This window comes from Pseudorasbora parva, chromosome 10 (genome assembly GCF_024679245.1).
Source record: "Pseudorasbora parva isolate DD20220531a chromosome 10, ASM2467924v1, whole genome shotgun sequence".
In the NCBI taxonomy this organism is placed as follows: Eukaryota; Metazoa; Chordata; class Actinopteri; order Cypriniformes; family Gobionidae; genus Pseudorasbora; species Pseudorasbora parva.
The window spans coordinates 6676603-6695931 of NC_090181.1; the positions used below are offsets into that span (position 1 = coordinate 6676603).

Below are 19329 nucleotides of genomic sequence, written 5' to 3' on the forward strand. Positions count from 1 at the left end.
ATGCCTCACATTTCTCAACATAAAAAATATAAAATAAGAAACAAGAGGCCCATTTCCCATATATATCAACCAATATATTTGTTTTAGTAACTAGCTAGCTAATGATAACATAGTTTGTGCTTCAAAGTATATAAATATAGCCACTGAAATGCATTATTAATTAACATATTTCTTTGTAGCCACTTTGGCCTTGATTAAATGTGAAAGTTGATCATTTAACAAAGAGAGCAAAGCATTGACGTGAAGGTGAATGGGCCATATGGTAAACATACGGGATGTGAGGGGTACAGTGGGGGGATCTGAGGGGTTATGAGGTGTTATAGACCATCACTGCCTGTATTGCACACAGATACAACTAAGCCAGTTTGAAATGAGTTCTCTCAAAATAGGATGACAGGACTCTGACTCATGCATGATGCTTTGTGCTTTTCTCAATAGCATTAAGTGCAATATAAAAAAAGAGACTTTCTTCTTTCCTGATTCTGAGAATCTGCCTAATGGGACCAGACAAAAAAAGAAAAAGAAAAAGTAAAGCAAATTAAGATTCTCTTCAGGTTCATTGCACATTGCTGATGTCCTCACATTGCTGAAAGACTTTCATAATACGACTCTGCAAAGTGGTATATGCCTGCTGGTTGGAGCCTGCTCCGAGAAGTGGATAATAAATCTGATAGACAGACTGACAGATAATGGTGATACACAGACTCGGCTTAAAAGGACATTGACCTGGTTGTGATACTGATAATCTCATTATCTCATCATTTTTATTCATACCTGCACGTATATCTGTTCTTTCCTTCCTTCCTCTGACCTTTTAATTCTGTCCGTATCTTTTCAACATTCCCTTTCCTTGTTATTAGCCTTATAGGATCATTCCTGTTAAGAGAGACATTTGTACCATGTCCCCATTAGCTATACGCTGATTTTACACAGTGCAGATCTAGCACTTGAATTAATATACTGTATTTCTGCAGTGTTTCTTTTTTCCTTAAGAATATTGTTTTAATTGGTGCCTGTGTGTGTGTGTGTGTGTGTGTGTGTGTGTGTGTGTGTGTGTGTGTGTGTGTGTGTGTGTGTGTGTGTGTGTGTGTGTGTGTGTGTGGCATGTTTTTGTGACATATGAGGACACAAATGTGTATAATGACATGGGTATGACATAGGTATTACAAGGAGAGGGTGACATATGAGGACTTTGGCCATGTCCCCACTTTTCAAAATGCTTATAAATAATTCAGGATGATTTTTTTTTTTTGGAGAAAGTAAAAATGTAGAATGTTTCCTGTGATGGGTATAGGTTTAGGGGCAGGGGCAGTGTAAGGGGGAGAGAAAATACGGTTTGTACAGTATAAAAACCATTACGCCTATGGAATGTCCCCATATGTCACAAAAACAAACGTGTGTGTACACTGTAATATATACATTGTAGTGTTTACACATTTTTCCATGTGTACGTGTGAGCATATATACATTTATTTATTCCTACATCATTAAGGACATCATACTCCAGAATAGGACAATTTTTGTTTGGAAAAATATCATCATATATATAAGGAATGACAATAACCCCAATTTTAACGATCTGAGCGCATGGTCTAATGCACTTATTGTGTGTCTGAAACAACTTTTCCCCAACAGGCACACGTTTGTACCTAGTGTCTTAATGAGTCATGGGTGTGTTTTGGGTGTAACGTGCAATCAACCAATCAGACTCTCATCTCCCATTCCCTTTAAAAGCCAGTTGTGCTTGCACCATGGCGGATTGGCTATTTACATGAAGGAATTTGTGAGTGGAAAGACTGAACGCTTCTCCAGAGATGAATCCTTTAATTTTTTATATTTAAAAATGTTTGTGCGTCCCTGTGTGTGGGTAAAAAGCAGAGTGTATGCATGTTGTGCACCTGCCTATAGGCCAACATGTCCCCCAACCAATACGCCTATATAGGTCGTTTGTCACTTTCTTGAAATACGACCCATATGAGTGTTTTCTAAAGTTGTGCTCCTATTGACAGCAGGGCACTTTCATTTTAAAGCATTTTTCCCTTTTATCTGCTTAATATTTCAGGTTTTACATAGCTCACTTGGTAAAGCATTGCACTATACAACAACAACATGTTATCATGCGATCGTGAGTTTGATCCCAGGGAACATGTGCTCATAGTGTGTATGAATCATAACTGGGTAGGTTTAGGGATGGGGTGGGTGTAGTTGTAAATTAAAACAATATTTTTGCTAAATGGCAAATGGTGGTAAAAGGTCCAGAAATTGCATTAAAATGAACATGCATTTTGATTGGTAACAACAGTCATACATCAGTTCATTACGTCTGATGTAACATCATTATTTTTACGCCAGCTAGAGGGCATGACTTTAAAACGTAAATATAGGTCGTAATAAGGTGCTTGAAAAATGACCTACAGAGTCGTATTTTTTTGGAGGACAGGTTGCTATAGGCACATATTACTAACACTCCCTTTAAATAACACAAAATGCTGCACTATTGACTTTAGCGCAGTTTAATGTTGGTCAATGGCGCAATTGTTTCAATTTCTCAAAATAGCAACGCGCCAACAATGCGCCTGAACACATCTGGTTTTCAGACCAGCATGCCCACGGGTGAACAGATGGGCGAGAGTGCATTTGCTATTTTAACAGCACGCCACTGGACGTGAAAATGATAACTGCATCAGGCTGAAACGAACAAAAAAACGATTGCGTCTCGCCTGGTGTCACATTGCAACGGGTTTGTGAGAGGGACCCAAGTTGGGAATCAATTAAAAAATGTATAAATAAATAAATGCAAAGCAACAATCTGTGATGTGTGATTGGTGATCTTTTTTAATGAATCAAGAGGACAAGCCGATTACTTAAATTGATCTGTCAGCTCAAATATATACTGACTGAATTCATCTGTATTACATCTAAATGAGTCAGTACTTCCGGTCATATTAAACGTACCAAAAGTTTGGGAAAAGCTTGTCCTGCAGATCGGTTTATTAACTCCACCTTTAAATCTCTTCATTCTGTCATGAATTAAAAATCACATTACCTTCATTAATTAAGTAGCCCAGGGGGAATTCAGAGCTTAAGTCATACGCCTGAGCCCTTCATCACAGACAGCAAGTCAATCTGTTTACCTTAATATCACTGAATTATAGGAAAGGATTAAATGATAATGTGAAAGTCGCTTTTAATTTAAATAATTCTTGGTCAAGCTTATCAAATAGTAAATGATCAGCCCTGAACGTGATATTTCCACACAGGCCTCTAGGAACGGATCGAGAATGTTAGGTGAGCGCACCCAGTGTTAGTCGGGGCAGTCCAAGCCAATGTGTCGGATCTGCAGGGAGAGCTGTAAAGTTAATGCCCTTGAATTACACCCTACTCTCCCTTAGGACAACAGACGGAATGGGGGGCATCTATTTAGGAGCCCAACGAACTGTTCAGCCCATTGCTTGATTGGCCGTGGAAGGGCCTTGGCATCATTTGTCTTTGTCAGATTATTCCACAGTGCCTGAGGAGCAAAAGCATGCAATGAAATAACTGGTTCATTTCTTTGACTATTTTTTGGGACGTTTTGGGGCTGCCGCATTAGAAGAGGAGACAGATCAAAGGGGACAAGTCAGTGAGGAAGACAAAGTGAGCTGATACACCAAAGCTCTTATTGGAAAAAGGTGGTATGTGTTCCAGTAAGAAAATCCAGAGCACGTATGTTAGAACCGCGACCCCTCGCTCACCGTGTAATGGGGTACTGACCTCAACATGTTTGCAACTGCGTGGTTCCCAAGGGCACGAACTCTAGTCTATGCCAGTGTTCCCCTGTTCTGAACCCAAGGGCCTAGTTTTCGTTTGAACATTGACATGTGAACAGTTTTAACGGGGTTCCAGGGCATGCTCCCTCGTGAGATATGTTTGTTTGTTTGTTTGTTTAATTATTTATTTTTGCTTTTGTGGTATCTTACACTCGGGTTGTTTCAACCCAAATTTGGGTCAAATATGGACAAACCCAGCTGTTGCGTTAAAGGTGCACTGTGTACATTTTTTAATGGCATCAGCGGTGAGGTTGCGAATTGCAACTGCCCTCCACTCAGCTCTCCTTTTCAAAGAACATAGAGAAGCTACGTTGGCTGATACAGGATAAAGATATTGTCTGAGACAGCAGAGAGTAGCTAGCGCTCTTTAGAGCAGTTTGTCCGTTTAGGGGTACTGTAGAAACATAATGGCACAAAAAGCCAATTTCAATCTAAGGGGACCTGCTGTATATGAAGATAAAAATGGCTCATTCTAAGGTAATAAATATAATGTTTTTTTAATATTAGGTCTTTATACACCACTGGAAACATTGTTATATTGCATTTCTGGCATAATTTATCAGTACTGGTCCTTGTCTTGCACAGATTAGTTCTAATCTGACCCAACACACTTTCCTGGAAGTCTTTGGTAATCCCAAAGAACCTGATTTATTGCTTTGAGTATGGTTAATTGGAGCAAAACTCAGAATAGTGCAGAACAGTGGCCCTCCAGGACCAGGACTAGACATCCAATTTATTTACTGATTTAGAGACATCCAAATGTCTACTCAAGAAAACATTAGTGACTATGCAACTTGTGATTCAACTTTTACCTAAATTTCAGTTCTAGTGTTTCACTAGGAAGCTAAAACTTGTTCCCCCTCTTAAAATTCTCCAATTTATCAGAGACATTGTCTGGTGGGTGTTGCATGTTGCATGGCCACTTCTTTGTATGTGCAATTTGAATCTGTTTGATTCTGTTTATTTCCCTCCTTTTAGATACATCTCTTCTTTACTATGCATTATGAATCACAGCCCTGGACATCAAGCAAAACTGCCATAACTAGGTCTTTTTTAGGGTGCAACAATGTCGAACCCTGAGGCTATACATTCACAGGATATAGAATGTCTCACATGACAGTCATGTTTTGAGACCAGGTCGAGAAAGGCTATGCTGAAAGTACCAAAAAGGTCAGTGTCTTTATATCAAAGGATGCCCGTGAGAGATGGGAGGCAGGTTTGTCTGCTCATGACGTCTTGTAGGTATAAAGCCCCTTTGATTCCACGGTGGCCCCGTTCCTTGATGTTTCCCTAGTGCTTGGCAAAGCTGGACAGTCACATTACAGCTCAAACTGCTGCCTTTCAAAGATGATTGAGAAAGAGACCCAAGAGATTAAAGCGAAAGGGATTGAAGAATCCAGAAATGGCTGGGAGAGTAGATTCATGATGCTCTCTTGCAGCGTGTTGTTACTACTGCATATGCCAGAAAAACGTATCTTAGAAGAACAGTCAAATTCAACTTTAAATGAACTTGTTCCCCCAAAATGGACAATGCTGTCATCATTTGCTCACCTTCATTCCAGGCAATTCCAGTGGCTTTCTTTTGGTCAGTCTTTTGAAAAATGTACTTGGTCACTCTCGTCCATGTCATTACAATCAAAGGGGACTGGGACATTCAAGCTTTAAAAAGACTGCATAAGCACCATAAAAGTAGTTCATATGCAAGGTCTTCTGAATCCAGACTTTGAGAACCAAATCAGGCCAAGAAAAGTAAGGATGGATTTTAATTGAGTTATGACTTATGTCTCTCAAAATAAATAATATAGTATGGATGTTTTTTAGAGACTGAGAAATGTAATTGCTTGTTAAGTGTTTATTCTTCACAAAAGAAATGCAGAAAGAAAGCCATTAGGCGAATTGACGTGAGGGTGTGAGTTTTCATTGTAGGGTGAACTGTCCTTGCACCAACTCCAGTTTGTAAAAAAAATAGTCCTTTTGGTTTGACCAAACATTTCTTTTTCTTTTCAAGTCATTTCACAAGATGAAATGAAAGTCCATGGAATGTGTCAAGTCTGGTAACTTTAATCATTTTATGATAGTGTTTATCTGTCTGTCACAGGAAATGTGTGTGTATGTGCCGCCTACACAGCTTGACCCTTCTCCTGAAAAAACATCAAACACGAGACATCTGGAAGAAATCTCTAATGTATGTTAGAACAGTGACGTTCTGCTCTGTCGATGGTAGACTTTCTAAATATCGCTGTGGAGAACCTGGGGCTAAAGAGGTTAATAAATGCCGTCTTCTATACATAATTTGTACTTTTTGAAATGGGAACAAAACATTTGAGAATTTCAGACGTGAATGCCTAAAGGGCAGGAACAGTGGGAGAGGATGAGGGGTGGTGGAGACAGGACAAGAACAGATATAGAGTGGAGGTAAAGGAATACATGTCCTAGATATCTTTATTGAATGCTGACTGGAGTTGCATGTTTTTTTTTACATTTATATCATTCTTTTTTTAACATTATTTAAAGAAAGAAACAGATACACATGACTGATGCCGAATGAATCACTTGTGGTCAACAAGTGGCTGTATTGTTGATCTCTAGTAGCCTTTTCAACTTGACTGAAGTGTTGTATAAGGCGGCAGATTACCCAAGCTACACTCTCTGCACTCCCATTGGTAGTTGCCAGATTGCATCGCTTCTTATTTACATAAAGTTGAGCTCTGCTCAACTCTTTCACATTAGCAACTCGCTGATGGGACTCAGACTGCCAACTCTCATTGAAAATGAATGATTTCCAGTCACTTTGTCGCTGCAAACTGCTGTCAGTGTGAACGCCCCTACAAGCCATGACTTGAATTACCAATTTAGCGACAATCTGCAGACCCCCATGGCCTGTAGATTGTTTGTAAAATTGCACATCATTTTTTTCCACTATTCCTTTCACCATTTATGCTCAGTTCCTAAAGCAAAGCTCAGCTCAAGATCATCTGCCACTGTTGATTTATACAAACAATTGGGCCAGGCCAGTGGGCTAAGCATTTATTACGGTGACATTTTAATGGCTGGTAAATGAAAGGAAAATATCACAAATACTTTCCTGGCTTTTTAAATTATATTTGTGTACAACAATTGATCTTATATTGGTCTTAGAGCGGAAACAGCAGCCAGCCTGAAAATAAAATGATCTGTATGATACCGGGCTGCTACAATGATGCTTGACAGCAAGAGCGTTTTGAGGTTTGTGGCTGGTGACGTTCTCTAACTGAATTGTATGTTCCACTTTTTTTGAGGTATGGCTGTGAAGATATGACTTCTTATTAATTTTGGATGGACAGAGAAAACAAAAAATCCATCATTATTAGATGATGTCACTTTAATGGAGCCCTCGGATGTTTTTGATTTGAGTCGCTCATGTCACTTACAGCCGGCTAACAGCAAGGGTCAGATCATTGTCCTTGTCATGTATTATATAATGCAACTCCTCAAAGTTAACAGTCAATTGGCAAATAACCCCATTTTATATTTACTTTCACATTTACCTACAGGGCCTATTTACTTCATGCATTTTTACTGATTGGATAGCTATCTGATTTGTTAAAATTGCATCTGCACAAAAATGAATAACTCTGATCTTCAGTTAACGGAGTCCACGTCAACAAAAGCAGCCGATAAGAACCGCATTTTATTTATCATGAGCTAATTTCAAGACCAAAGCCCGCAATAGGAGAGCACCATCCCTGGTGAGGTCATTAGTATCACTACTTTTACCTCTCTGAGGTAGGCAAAGGTGCCGACGCTGGCGCCTTAACCTTGTTTTGTTTTTCTCCGCCTATGACCAGATGCATTCACATTTGCCCAGTTTCGTTTGGAAAGCATCTCAGACCGGATTCAGTGATCGGATTCAAATCTCAAAAGGAGGGCATTTAGTATTTTCATGATGGGATAGCTATCCAATCAGAGAAAACGCATAAGGTGACCAAGTGTAAACAGGCCCATATTTATTGCTTGCCAAGTGTTCACTTTGGCAAGTGTTTAATGCTAATGATTGCAAAACATCTATTGTATTTATACTGTACTGACACTGTAGATTTTAACTAGATCATTGCATTGAGAGGTGCGATATAATAAAATCTAAACACATACATATAAAAATTCTTGCCAATACACACCAACTGAACTACCCCACAGTCAGTATCCAACACTCATTATTCGTAGTAATTCAGTTAAATCACTGTATAATAACCCTTGTGAAAAAGAATACATAAAACATTCAGAAAAAGAGTATTTGCTATGAAAACAATACTTTAAAAGTATATACTTTAGCTCAAACTGAATGCAACGTCTTTAAACACTTAACTGGATGTCATTTATGAACAAATGAAAATGTCTATTAAATTAAATGCAGTTAGTCGAGAGTCAAGAGTGCTTTTTTTTTTTTACCAGCTTAAGCACATCTTTATTGCAATTTCATAATTATTTATATTGCCTTTGAAATATGGTGTACTGTTGAATGCATGGTCAAATAAATATAATTTAATGTCATTTTAACTAAAACTTTCAACTTTATTTTACGGTCGTTCCTTTTATTTACTATTATAGAAATTACAATAACTCAATAATAACTGGGTTCTAAACCTGAACATTTACCCCTAAACCTAACCTTAACCCATGTTACCCAGTACTTTCTTAGGTAAGTACATTGCACACACACTGTAAAAAAAAGTGCAACTGAAATTACATATATTAACTTTCCATGTTATATTGAATAACACATTAAAGTTAGAATTATAATCAACTCCTTGACGTGCTTTAGAATGTAAGTCAACAGCAAAATAAGTGTACTTCTTTAAAGCATGACAGTATGTTATCAAAACATAATGGCTTTAAAAGTGCACTTAAGTGTGTTAAGAAACAGCCGCAAATAAGTGAAGACTTTTACTTTCATAATAGTATAATGTCGATACTTTTAAGATTTGCAGTACACTATAATACATATTCAATACAATTAAGCACACTTCTTTTTCTCAAGGGATAATCTCATGGAGTCTGGCTTCTGACTTTCATCATCATCATCACTAATTATCATAATCTGTATGACATCTGCACGAAACTTCCCTATCCGTTTCATGGATCTACTTAAGATTGTCTTAATCAAATCAACATTGTCATATGATTCTCTTGACTACCCGTCGTCCCCCGAGAAAGACCGAAGAAGCCTCCTTTGAGCCCATGAGCACACATCCCTCAGCACACAATAGTCTGACTAGAGAAGCACTAAGCGTCGTCCCCACTGGACTTTTCCCGGGATTCGCATTCTCGCTGCCCGCCCGCTCGCGGCACAGCTCATTTCACTCACTCAGTCTCGCGGGCCTGAATGATTGATGGTCGGGGGAAAGACTTGGCGCACCTCCACGGTCCATCCCAGGCTGTAAAGCAGCAAGCATCACCATGTTAGACCCTGACAGCTGCACGGCTTAATGGGGAAGGATATAGACTGGGGAACATGAGGCTGCTGGTCCAAGCCCCTATGGGTCCCAGTTGCTATAATAAATAAATGAATGAATGCGGCCTGTTTTCTTGAATGGCTGATGACAAAATAAAAATGCCGCGAGGGAAATTGAGTTGTTTGTGCCCGTTTTTTTCTATATACTCGGAAATTAATGTTCATGCTGCCATCTTTTAGAATTTTCATCTTTTAGAACTTGCATGATTAATAGAGGGACCACATGTGGCGAGATAATTGATAATCCAAGAATAATAATAATCATTTTTAAACTGATAATTCAAGAATAATAATAATAAAATTAATTAATAATCTGAGATGGTTGGCCACTTTTTAAAAGATTATTTCACCAAAATGAAATAAACTAGTTATAATAGCACTAGATGTTTTAAGCAGAACGGTCACAGTGAATTAAAAGCAAATCGACATGTTCATAAACAGTATCAAACAAACACCCACGACTCATTGAACTTCTGTAATCTGATTGAAGATATTCAAAGAGATTTTTTTATCCATCAAAATTATGATCAATTATGATTAAGAATTTAAAGATATTAAAGACTCTAAAAATGTCATGTGTTATGACCATCAAGTGAAACCTTACACTGAATATATGCATGACAATACAACAACAACAACAACAACAACAACAACAACAACAACAACAACAACAACAATAATAATAATAATTATTATGAAAATAATTTACAAAGGTGGAAAAATGGTCAAATCATAAATTACTAATTCATAAATATGTTTGTCATTCTAAATTACATTTAATAACGTTTTTAACATATTTTTTTCTGACATTATACTTTGTTTTTTAAAATAAATAATCACTGTTACTTAACAAATCAAATTTGTTATGTGATCATAAAACTAGCTTTTTTATATTAATAAAAAATAATATTATTTAGTATTAAATGGTAATACGCAACAAAGTACTTCTGTTAAGAAATATTAATACAAAAGGCTGCTGCTTAAAAAGGTTTTATTTTAATTAGGCTTTGTTCTTATTATTTATGATATTATGCTCATTAGAAGTCATTTAGAAATCATGTAAAAGTATATGAATTGTATTTCATAATGTATAACTGAAATAGGGGAATAAAAAATAATGCTTTTTTTATGTTTACTTAATGTTATCGCTGTTTAACTCAAGTACATGCTAGCAACAACAACAAAAAAAGATATATATCTTTGCAACCTTTAAACTAAATCAGTTATATTTCGATCTCTTCACATTGCATTCAAACAAGTTAATTAGTGAAGCATCTTATATAAGTGATGTTAAAAGAATCACCCCAGGGACATGTTCTCTGAAGTCATATGACTCACAGCGAGAGATAATGGGAAATTGAACACCTTCACTTTGCTCTCACAGTAAGGCACTGCAGTGGCCATTCACTACGCTTTTCCACAGGAAAGAAAGAAAAAAGAGGAGAGGATAACTCAAAGAATATAAATGGACCTCATCAAACCTGCAGAACTGGGCTCAGCCTGCTAGACACATTTTTATGATAGTGGTGTAATCAAAATCAGGTTTGCTGGAGGGAGCGAAAAGCAGATGACTCAGACAGCAACAAACAGGGAGTGAGTTAACGTTTTATGATTGGATGATCTACACCTCCGCATTGTCTTGAGTCTGAGGTGATGGCAGCGCTCATTGCAGCTCTGCTGAGATAAGGTGACAGAGCTTTTGAACGCAAATTTTGTTGCTGAACGCCTGCACCGTGAGCAGCGTGCATGCAACCATAAACCAAAAATATCTGTTTTCATTGCCATAGCAAGCATCACTATTACTATGACTTGCTCATACGACGAACAGACCAATAACTGCATTACATTTAGCCACATACTAACTCATTCAGGAGAGATGTGCTATTATTTTGAAATGTGACCAGAATTGTTTTGTCCGTTTATTTAGTAGTAAGTATTAAGTATTTTTAAAGAATATTGTGTTGTATAAATGTCCTAGTATCAAAAGAAAGAACAAACAACCACACAAATGTTTGATTTTAGCAACATTTGAATGTGGTTAAGATTTTATGCCATCAAAGTCCTCAAGTAGATGTTGAGTCCATCAACACCCCCAAAGCTTCCTGTAGCTCGTCCTGGGTCGATATTTTTATTCAGTAACCTTAGGCAGCTTTGATTTATATGACATTTATTGTTGATGAGTGTGTTATTTTACATATTTACATTATCTGCTTACATTATGATATCACTTGTTTCAGACACATTTCAGGGAGAAATAGTGAAGGGGAACGCATACAAAACAAGCTCTCCTTTTAGGATTTGGACAAATTTTAATCCAAGCGCCCAGGGCCGTTTCTAGCCTTTCTGGCACCCTAGGCAAGATTCAAGTCTTTCGCCCTCCCCCTCTTTTTTAAAAACTATAACTTATAAAGCAAATATGACTTTCTTATTTAATGGTTATATTGTACATGCATTAGTCCAATAATGTAGCCAGGTTTATTATCACTGAGATCACAAATGTTAGGGGGTTCGGGGACATGGTCCCCCGAGACAATTTTGAATTGTATGATCTACATATGTGTATTTTAAGATGATCTGAAGGCCAAAAAATTAGACAACAATAGCTTGAAAACCATGTCACTTGGCGCCGCTGCGGATTGAAGAACACACTGACACAAAGAAAGCCGGAGACGAAGCCATAAGTTCATAAAAAAGTGCCTAGTGACGCCTATGGTTATGACAGTATTACTTGATCAATTTACACTAAACAGCTCTCTGATGTAATGTTTTTTTTATTCAAATTAACTGCTATAATGTTCTGCACCTGAAATAAATGAGCATAGCGTGTTGTCCGTCCAGTACTAATATTCAGTGTAATGTTTTGCTCAACGTTATGATAGAGCGACCAGCTTAGTAGAGAACAAGTAACAAATAAGTAGGCTAACATACCTGTATATTTCGCTTTCTTTTTTATATTTCCTCTTTTTTCTTTGTACGATACTGAGCCCCTGATGGCTTTGACCTTTTCATGATGATGAAACTAAAGCACGGATGACGACGTTCCCTGCCGCCCTCTACATGATCTCATTACAGCAGCGCCACTATCACCACGGCGACTTCACTCCAATAATCGCAACTAATCATAATGCCTCGAAATAGCAAAAGTATGAAAAATTAATAATAAAATATATATGAAATAACTAAAAAATCTTGTTGGGGCGGGGGCTCACTGGCGCCCCCCAGCTGTTGGCGCCCTAGGCGACCGCCTAGTTTGCCCATGCCTAGAAACGGCACTGCAAGCGCCTTTGATGACGTGACTGTTTACGTTACTGTTGATCATCTGTCCGTCATCGTCTAAAGCCCGCCCTGATGATTTCATTGGTTCGAACAGTTTCTGTTCAGGCATAATCATTCCTTTATGGATCGAGTCCAGACCGAACCGCCCGAGCTCAAACGTTGTGTGCGGGGCTGAGTACGGCCGGCATCCAGGCTAGAAGTGTGCACCAAGCACTTGTAATTCAATGACACAAAAACCTTGGTCGGGACATCCCTAATTCTGATTGGTTAAGGATTTGTATTCCTTTTAATGTTTGATGGTATAATTTGAGCTACTAAGGACAACATTTACAAGGGTTTCACTTTATTTTGATTGTCCCTTTAACACATTTTAACATTGCACCTACATGTCTACGAACTCTCATTAAAGTATTAATTGAGGATTAGTAAGACTGGTATGGTTAGAATGAGTTGACATGTAGATGCAAAGGTACTATATATAATGTCTGCAGGGAGCATCAAAATAAATTGTTAGTGGCTATTAAAAAGACAGTCTACTAATGAGATTTAGTTGACAAGTTACTTAGTAGAATGTTCAAAAGGTACCATCAAAATATATCAAATAAATACGTTTATTTTACATGGATGTTGATTGAAAGCAAAGGCACATCACACAGATAACTAATAATGTTTAATTCTATATTTCTTTCTTTATTTGAGAAAAATAATCTCCAGGATTATCTGTGAATGCATATGTACTGCCCTGATGATTCCCTGACTGTAGCCCTGAAGCACTCATTTTTTCTTCACTAAAAATACCAGTTTAACCACCACTCAGAACACTGTAGCAAATCATTTCCATTCTTTATCCTAACAACCACCCACAACGTAGCATTGTGACAGTGAGTTTTTTCAACTACTTACACTGTCTTCAGAAAATGTAAAAATGTTGTGGTCTCACTTTGTCTTCCGTTAGTTCTAGATCATTTAGCAAAGCTGATGAGCCAAAAACAGAGCGAAAAGGGTCACGTTTAGAGCTCTTTTGATTACAGCAATTACGTTCAATTCATTAAGGGAAATTTCAAGCCTTATCAACCACATCTATCTTACGCGCACGCGCGCACACACACACACACACACACACACACACACACACACACACACACACACACACACACACACACACACACACACACACACACACACACACACACACTTCGGCTTTGCAAATCAGTACATCAAGTGAGCGCATTTTTGGGTGGCAGGTAATTCGAGCTCGAGTGGCAGGTGCTTCAGGAAGGCAAGCCACGCTGTAAAGCATGTCAATCTGCTAATATCTATTATGGCAAGTGGGGGTGGATTAGAGCGGGAGAGGCAGGGCATTTAACAGCAAGAACAGAGGAACACGGCGTGCCTCAGGACGAGAACAGCCTGTCTAATGTAGTGACCCCCAGAGGGATTTGTTTGGGCAGACGCAGAAAAAAAAAAGAAGACAAAAAAAAACTGGGCTACCGAGCTACACAACCCTGAAACAATTAGAGATCTGTCTGCCTCTGAATTTGCATGACAAGCAGCGTTCTGTTCCCTGCGGTCAGACACGGGCAATTTCCCCGCCAGTTATTGAATCAGGAAGCACAGAGCAGAAAAAAGAGAAAATTAAAAAAAGAGAGCAAGAGGAAAATTTCAAGTTGCATGAATGCTCTATAGTAAATGTTGTAGTTCAAATGAGGAAGTAGCACAAAGCAGTTGCTAAGTTAAAACTTACAAAAAAAAAAAAGAATACGTTCAATACGGTGTGATGCAAACGCAGTGCTTCTAGGCGTCAAACTTGCATTACAAATGTTCTAACATTGATTGAAAGGTTTGCACAATTATTTGTGAGGTATTTGACTTTTTCGTACTTTGGCAATAAGTCAAAACTCAGACACATTTGCATTGTAATATTCTGCCTTGCAATCACTTGAAATATTTTATATTCAAAGTTAATCAAAAAGAGTCTCATTTTGAGTTCTGCCCTCTGAAAATCAAAAGGCAATAAACAATTTTCCCTTTTGATCATATTAAGGCAGAAGATAAAAACAAACAAACAAACAAACAAACAAACAAACAGACAGACAGACAGACAGACAGACAGACACAGAACCGTTCTGGTTCTTTGATAATAAGTTGGTTGTTGTCAACTTTAGGGCCAAGAACTTATACTAAGAAGTTAAACGTGTAAAAGAAATAAGACGTGTTCCTGGATCAACATACTTGTCTGTAAATTTACTACTAACCCGATAACATTGATCTAACCCTGATTGTGACACTAAACTTGACATAAACTTCACACTTGTCTCTCAAATCTGATTGGTTGATTAGAATGTGGTTCAAGCAAAGATGTGCATGCATCGAAAAATACATTAAAAACAGCAATTCTCTCAAATATCATTACAATTTAAAATAACTGTTTTCTATTTTAATATATATAGCTGTATTTTCAGGATCATTACTCCAGTCTTCAGTGTCACATGATCCTTCTGAAATCATTCTGATAAGAGGATTTGCTGCTCAAGAAACATTTATGTTTATCATCAACGGTTAGTCAATATTTTAAAATATATTAAAATTGTGTTTGATCTAGTTAACGCAGCCTTGTTGAGCCTAACGATTGTAAAATATGTATTGTATATGACAGAAGTACTAAAGTGAGAAAAAAAAAAAACTTACATCAAAGAGTAGGCTTGTTTTTTTTTTTTAAATCATTGATTGTGAAAACTGAGGACAAATCCAAACTTTGGCAGACTCAAATCAAATCATGATGCTTTCAGAAACATTTCTAGGAGATAAAACACTCACTTATGGTGCAGTTGGTGGTGAAGCGGGGGTCATAAGTCGCGGTCTCCATGTCGCCGGGCTGGTTGTAGCTGGAAGAAATCCGGAAGGGTTTGCTCCGAGCTCCCAAGCTGAGGTGTACCACCGCCCAGCTGAAAAGGAGAGAGAGAACCAGCAAGATCAGCAGCAGAAGCCAGCAGTAGGGCTGATGCAGTGCCCGCAGTGCCGGGTTGTTGGAGGTCATGGTGGCCCCTGGGAGAACGTCCCCGGTTTGGGTCAGCTCAGAAGCCTCTGGAGATCTCACAGAGGGGGACGTCTGGCTGCCTGACACCAAACCAGCCCCCTCTGCCATTTTTGGGTCATCCTCTGCTGCCGTATCGCACATTCCCTAAACCTTCCCGATGTCCCCACTGCTTATGGAAGCTCTACCGGTTGAAATCAAAGGGCAGGCACGTGTTTGTGTGTGTACAGACGCTCTCTCCACCGGATGATACCTGTGGAAGAATGCTCTGTGGGTTTGTGCGTTTTTAACCAAACTACCTCTCAGAAGGAAGTCAATGACCTAGCTAATTTTATTAAGCAAATTGCTTAGATTTCAATTTGCTGGTGGCCAGCAACCAATGAGTTTAGTCTCCACCCTCTATCTTCTCCCTCTCCTGTGCTTTTCTTTCTCCCAGACCTGGACCTGCCTGTTGTGTTGTTGTTTCGCATCTCACTGCAGGATTTGCATTGACGTCTGATTTGCTCCAACAACAGGAGTCGAGACCCATGACTAAGTGGGCGGTGATCCTCTAAACAAACACGCAGACAGCTAGCAATCATAGGGAAATGAAGACAGAAACAATACACGAGTGAAGATTATTGTTCCACATTTTAGATTTCTACACTCTCAGAAAAAAAGGTACAGAACTGTCAATGGGGCAGTATCCTATGGTACAAAAACTAAATGTACAATTAATGTGCTAATATGTACACTTTAGATACTAATGTACACTTAAGGTATTAAAAGACAATGTGCTTTTAATGTGAAATGTGTACTTCTGAGCTACAAATACATACACTTAAAGTACTAATATGTACATTTTAGATACTAATATTGTATGGTATATACTAAATAACACTTAAGGTACTAAAAGACAATGTGCTTTTAATGTGTAATATGTACCTCTGAGGTATTAATATTTAGCTACTAATATGTACACGTTACAGAGTATAAGTACACTTCACATACTAATATGCACGTTTAAGGCACTAAAATGTACACTTAAATACTAATACTTAAGGTACTAATATGTAAATGTTAGATACTAATACACTGTAAAAAAATTCACAGAATTTCAATTCGGCCAACTGAAAAATGTAGATGTGCTCCGTCACAAGAAAATTTTAATTTGGAGACAAGTTTTTTTTTTTTTTTTTTTTTTTTTTACAGTTTATGAACACTGAAGGTATTAGACAATGTGCTTTTAATGTGTAATATGTACCTCTAAGGTACTAATATTTAGCTACTAATATGTACACGTTAGATACTAATATGTATGTATTATGTTAATACAGGTTTTAACAGGCTATGCACTTTTAATGTAATATGTGCCTTTAAGGCACTAATATTTTAAAATACTGATATAAACATTTTATAAAATCTATTTATGTTTCTTAGACAAAAAGTCATTCATGTTTGGAATGACAGGCTTTCAATTGTTGGGTGAAGTGTCCCTTTAAGAAGCTACTTTAAACTGTCTACGGAACACTTTGTGGGTAACACTTTAGTTTAGGGTCCAGTTCTCACTATGAACTGGTTTCTTATCATCATGTATTTTACTAGGATATTGGCTGTTTATTAATATTTATAAAGCACATATTAATGCTATAATAACTTATAACTTATTCGCTTGACCATATTCTGCATCCCTTAATCCTAAACTTACCAACTACCAAATATTAATAAGCGTTATTATGGTTTTATTGAGGCAAAAGTGGTAGTTAATAGTGAGAACTGGACCGAACAGCTGAATAGTACTTTGTGTTTTATTAAAGCTGACGCTGCTGCGTGATGGATGTGGGATTAACTGCAAATTTGATATCTTTTTCTCTTCTGATCAAACATAATATATCTCAAAATAGATACTTTTTTATAACTATATTGTAAAGTCATAGAAACACTATTGTAGGTTATTTTATTTTGCTACTGGAGCAAAAGGGAATATACAAATTATATTTGTCACAATTTCCATTCACCACTACAGAGGTTTACCCATAATGATTTCTGCTTCTGACAACCCATGGAAATGTGAAAAGAGTCCATTGGTATTATTCAGTCAAACAGTCTTTTCGAGGTTTCAGAGTTGTCAAGTCTTTTTTTCTCTGTAGTTGTTCACAATAGGACCTCAATAAGAAGTTGAAATAAAGTGCTGCATTAGAGGCAGGCCTGGCTCCAGCTGAGAGATTTAAGTTTGGCCAAGTGACATTCCTGGTGGGCTGGAGTTTAACATGATTCAGTTTTTTTCCCCTTAACAGATTTTGTAACTTACTTTATAAAAAAAAGAGCAGGTCTTCAAAGGGACTCAATAAACACACTGAGATCAATGCTAAAGAGTTCACTGGTTACTTGCACTGCCAAAATTGTCATTAAAAAAACAAACAAACAAACAAATAAATAAATAAATAAATAAATAAATGCTGTCAAATGATTAATCGCGATGACTCGCATCCACAATAAAATATTGTGTTTACATCATGTGTGTGTACTGTGTATATTTATTATGTATATTTGAATATACCCACACATGTACATATTTAAGAGCCCCACTTCTGAACGTGATGGAGGACCCCATCTATATAATAATAATAAAAAATAAATAAATAAATAAAAAAAATTATATATATATATATATATATATATATATATATATATATATATATATATATATATATATATATATATATATATATATATATATATATATATATATATATATTATTATTATTTTTTTTATTATTATTATTATATAGATGGGGTCCTCCATCACGTTCAGAAGTGGGGCTCTTAAATATGTACATGTGTGGGTATATATATATATATATATATATATATATATATATATATATATATATATATATATACACACACACACACATACACAATTTTTTTTGACTGCCTCTTTGCAGTAAAATCAAAGCTATATGCCGATGTTTAAATGTGAAAAAGTGTGAGGAGAACTGAACTTGTCATCAAAAGCTCTGGTTTTCATCATTGCTAATGTTGTTTTGTAGATCTAGAATAATGCATATTAATGTGCACAAATGCGTAATATATTACCATTAGGGTTGTATTTGGAAAATGATTTCAATGCTTTCAGCAGTCAACTTTACGCAAATGCAGCTGACTTACTGTAACATCAAATATGTTCTGATAGACACTTGTAATGAACTGCATGGAATAATGAGTTGCACAAATGCCATGTGTCATTTCAATTTCAGCATTATTTTAGGTTAAATTGCCTCGTCTGGGCAGAAGGTATACAGTCATACATATTCATCTCATCGGACAGTGTTGTCATTAGATACAGCGCATGATGATAAAAGCATACATGCATTGCTCAAGGCATTGTGAACATAATTTCATTGCCCTCATTGTCACTTAACGACAACACTTCATTGATATACTAGTCCCTGTCTCCTGGTGTATTATTATAGTCAATGTTGCATAGAAAATGACATTTTCCAGCAGAGTGAACGCTCAAAAAGAGTAAAACACACTAAGAGCAAGTTAAGATCAAACATGATAGAGCTCTTTTTGAGATACGAGTTCCCAGGTAGACAAATGCTAATACAGTACAATACATTCAAACACCACCAAATGTACAACCAAAAATCTGTACAACTTCATACCACATTTTCAGGATTGTCAGTAGCAACAGACTGATATTTGAGCTGAATATTGTGTATTTTTATTTTATA

At 37.1% G+C, this 19329-nt stretch overlaps 1 protein-coding gene across 1 annotated transcript in view; it reads right to left on the bottom strand.

The window, feature by feature from the left end:
- Positions 1-19329, bottom strand: part of alk (ALK receptor tyrosine kinase) — a 592666-nt gene that overhangs the window by 115753 nt on the left and 457584 nt on the right. Inside the window, exon 5 of the mRNA XM_067454971.1 lies at positions 15394-15521. Coding sequence (XP_067311072.1) covers positions 15394-15521 — 128 coding nt within the window. The remainder of the gene's footprint in view (positions 1-15393; positions 15522-19329) is intronic.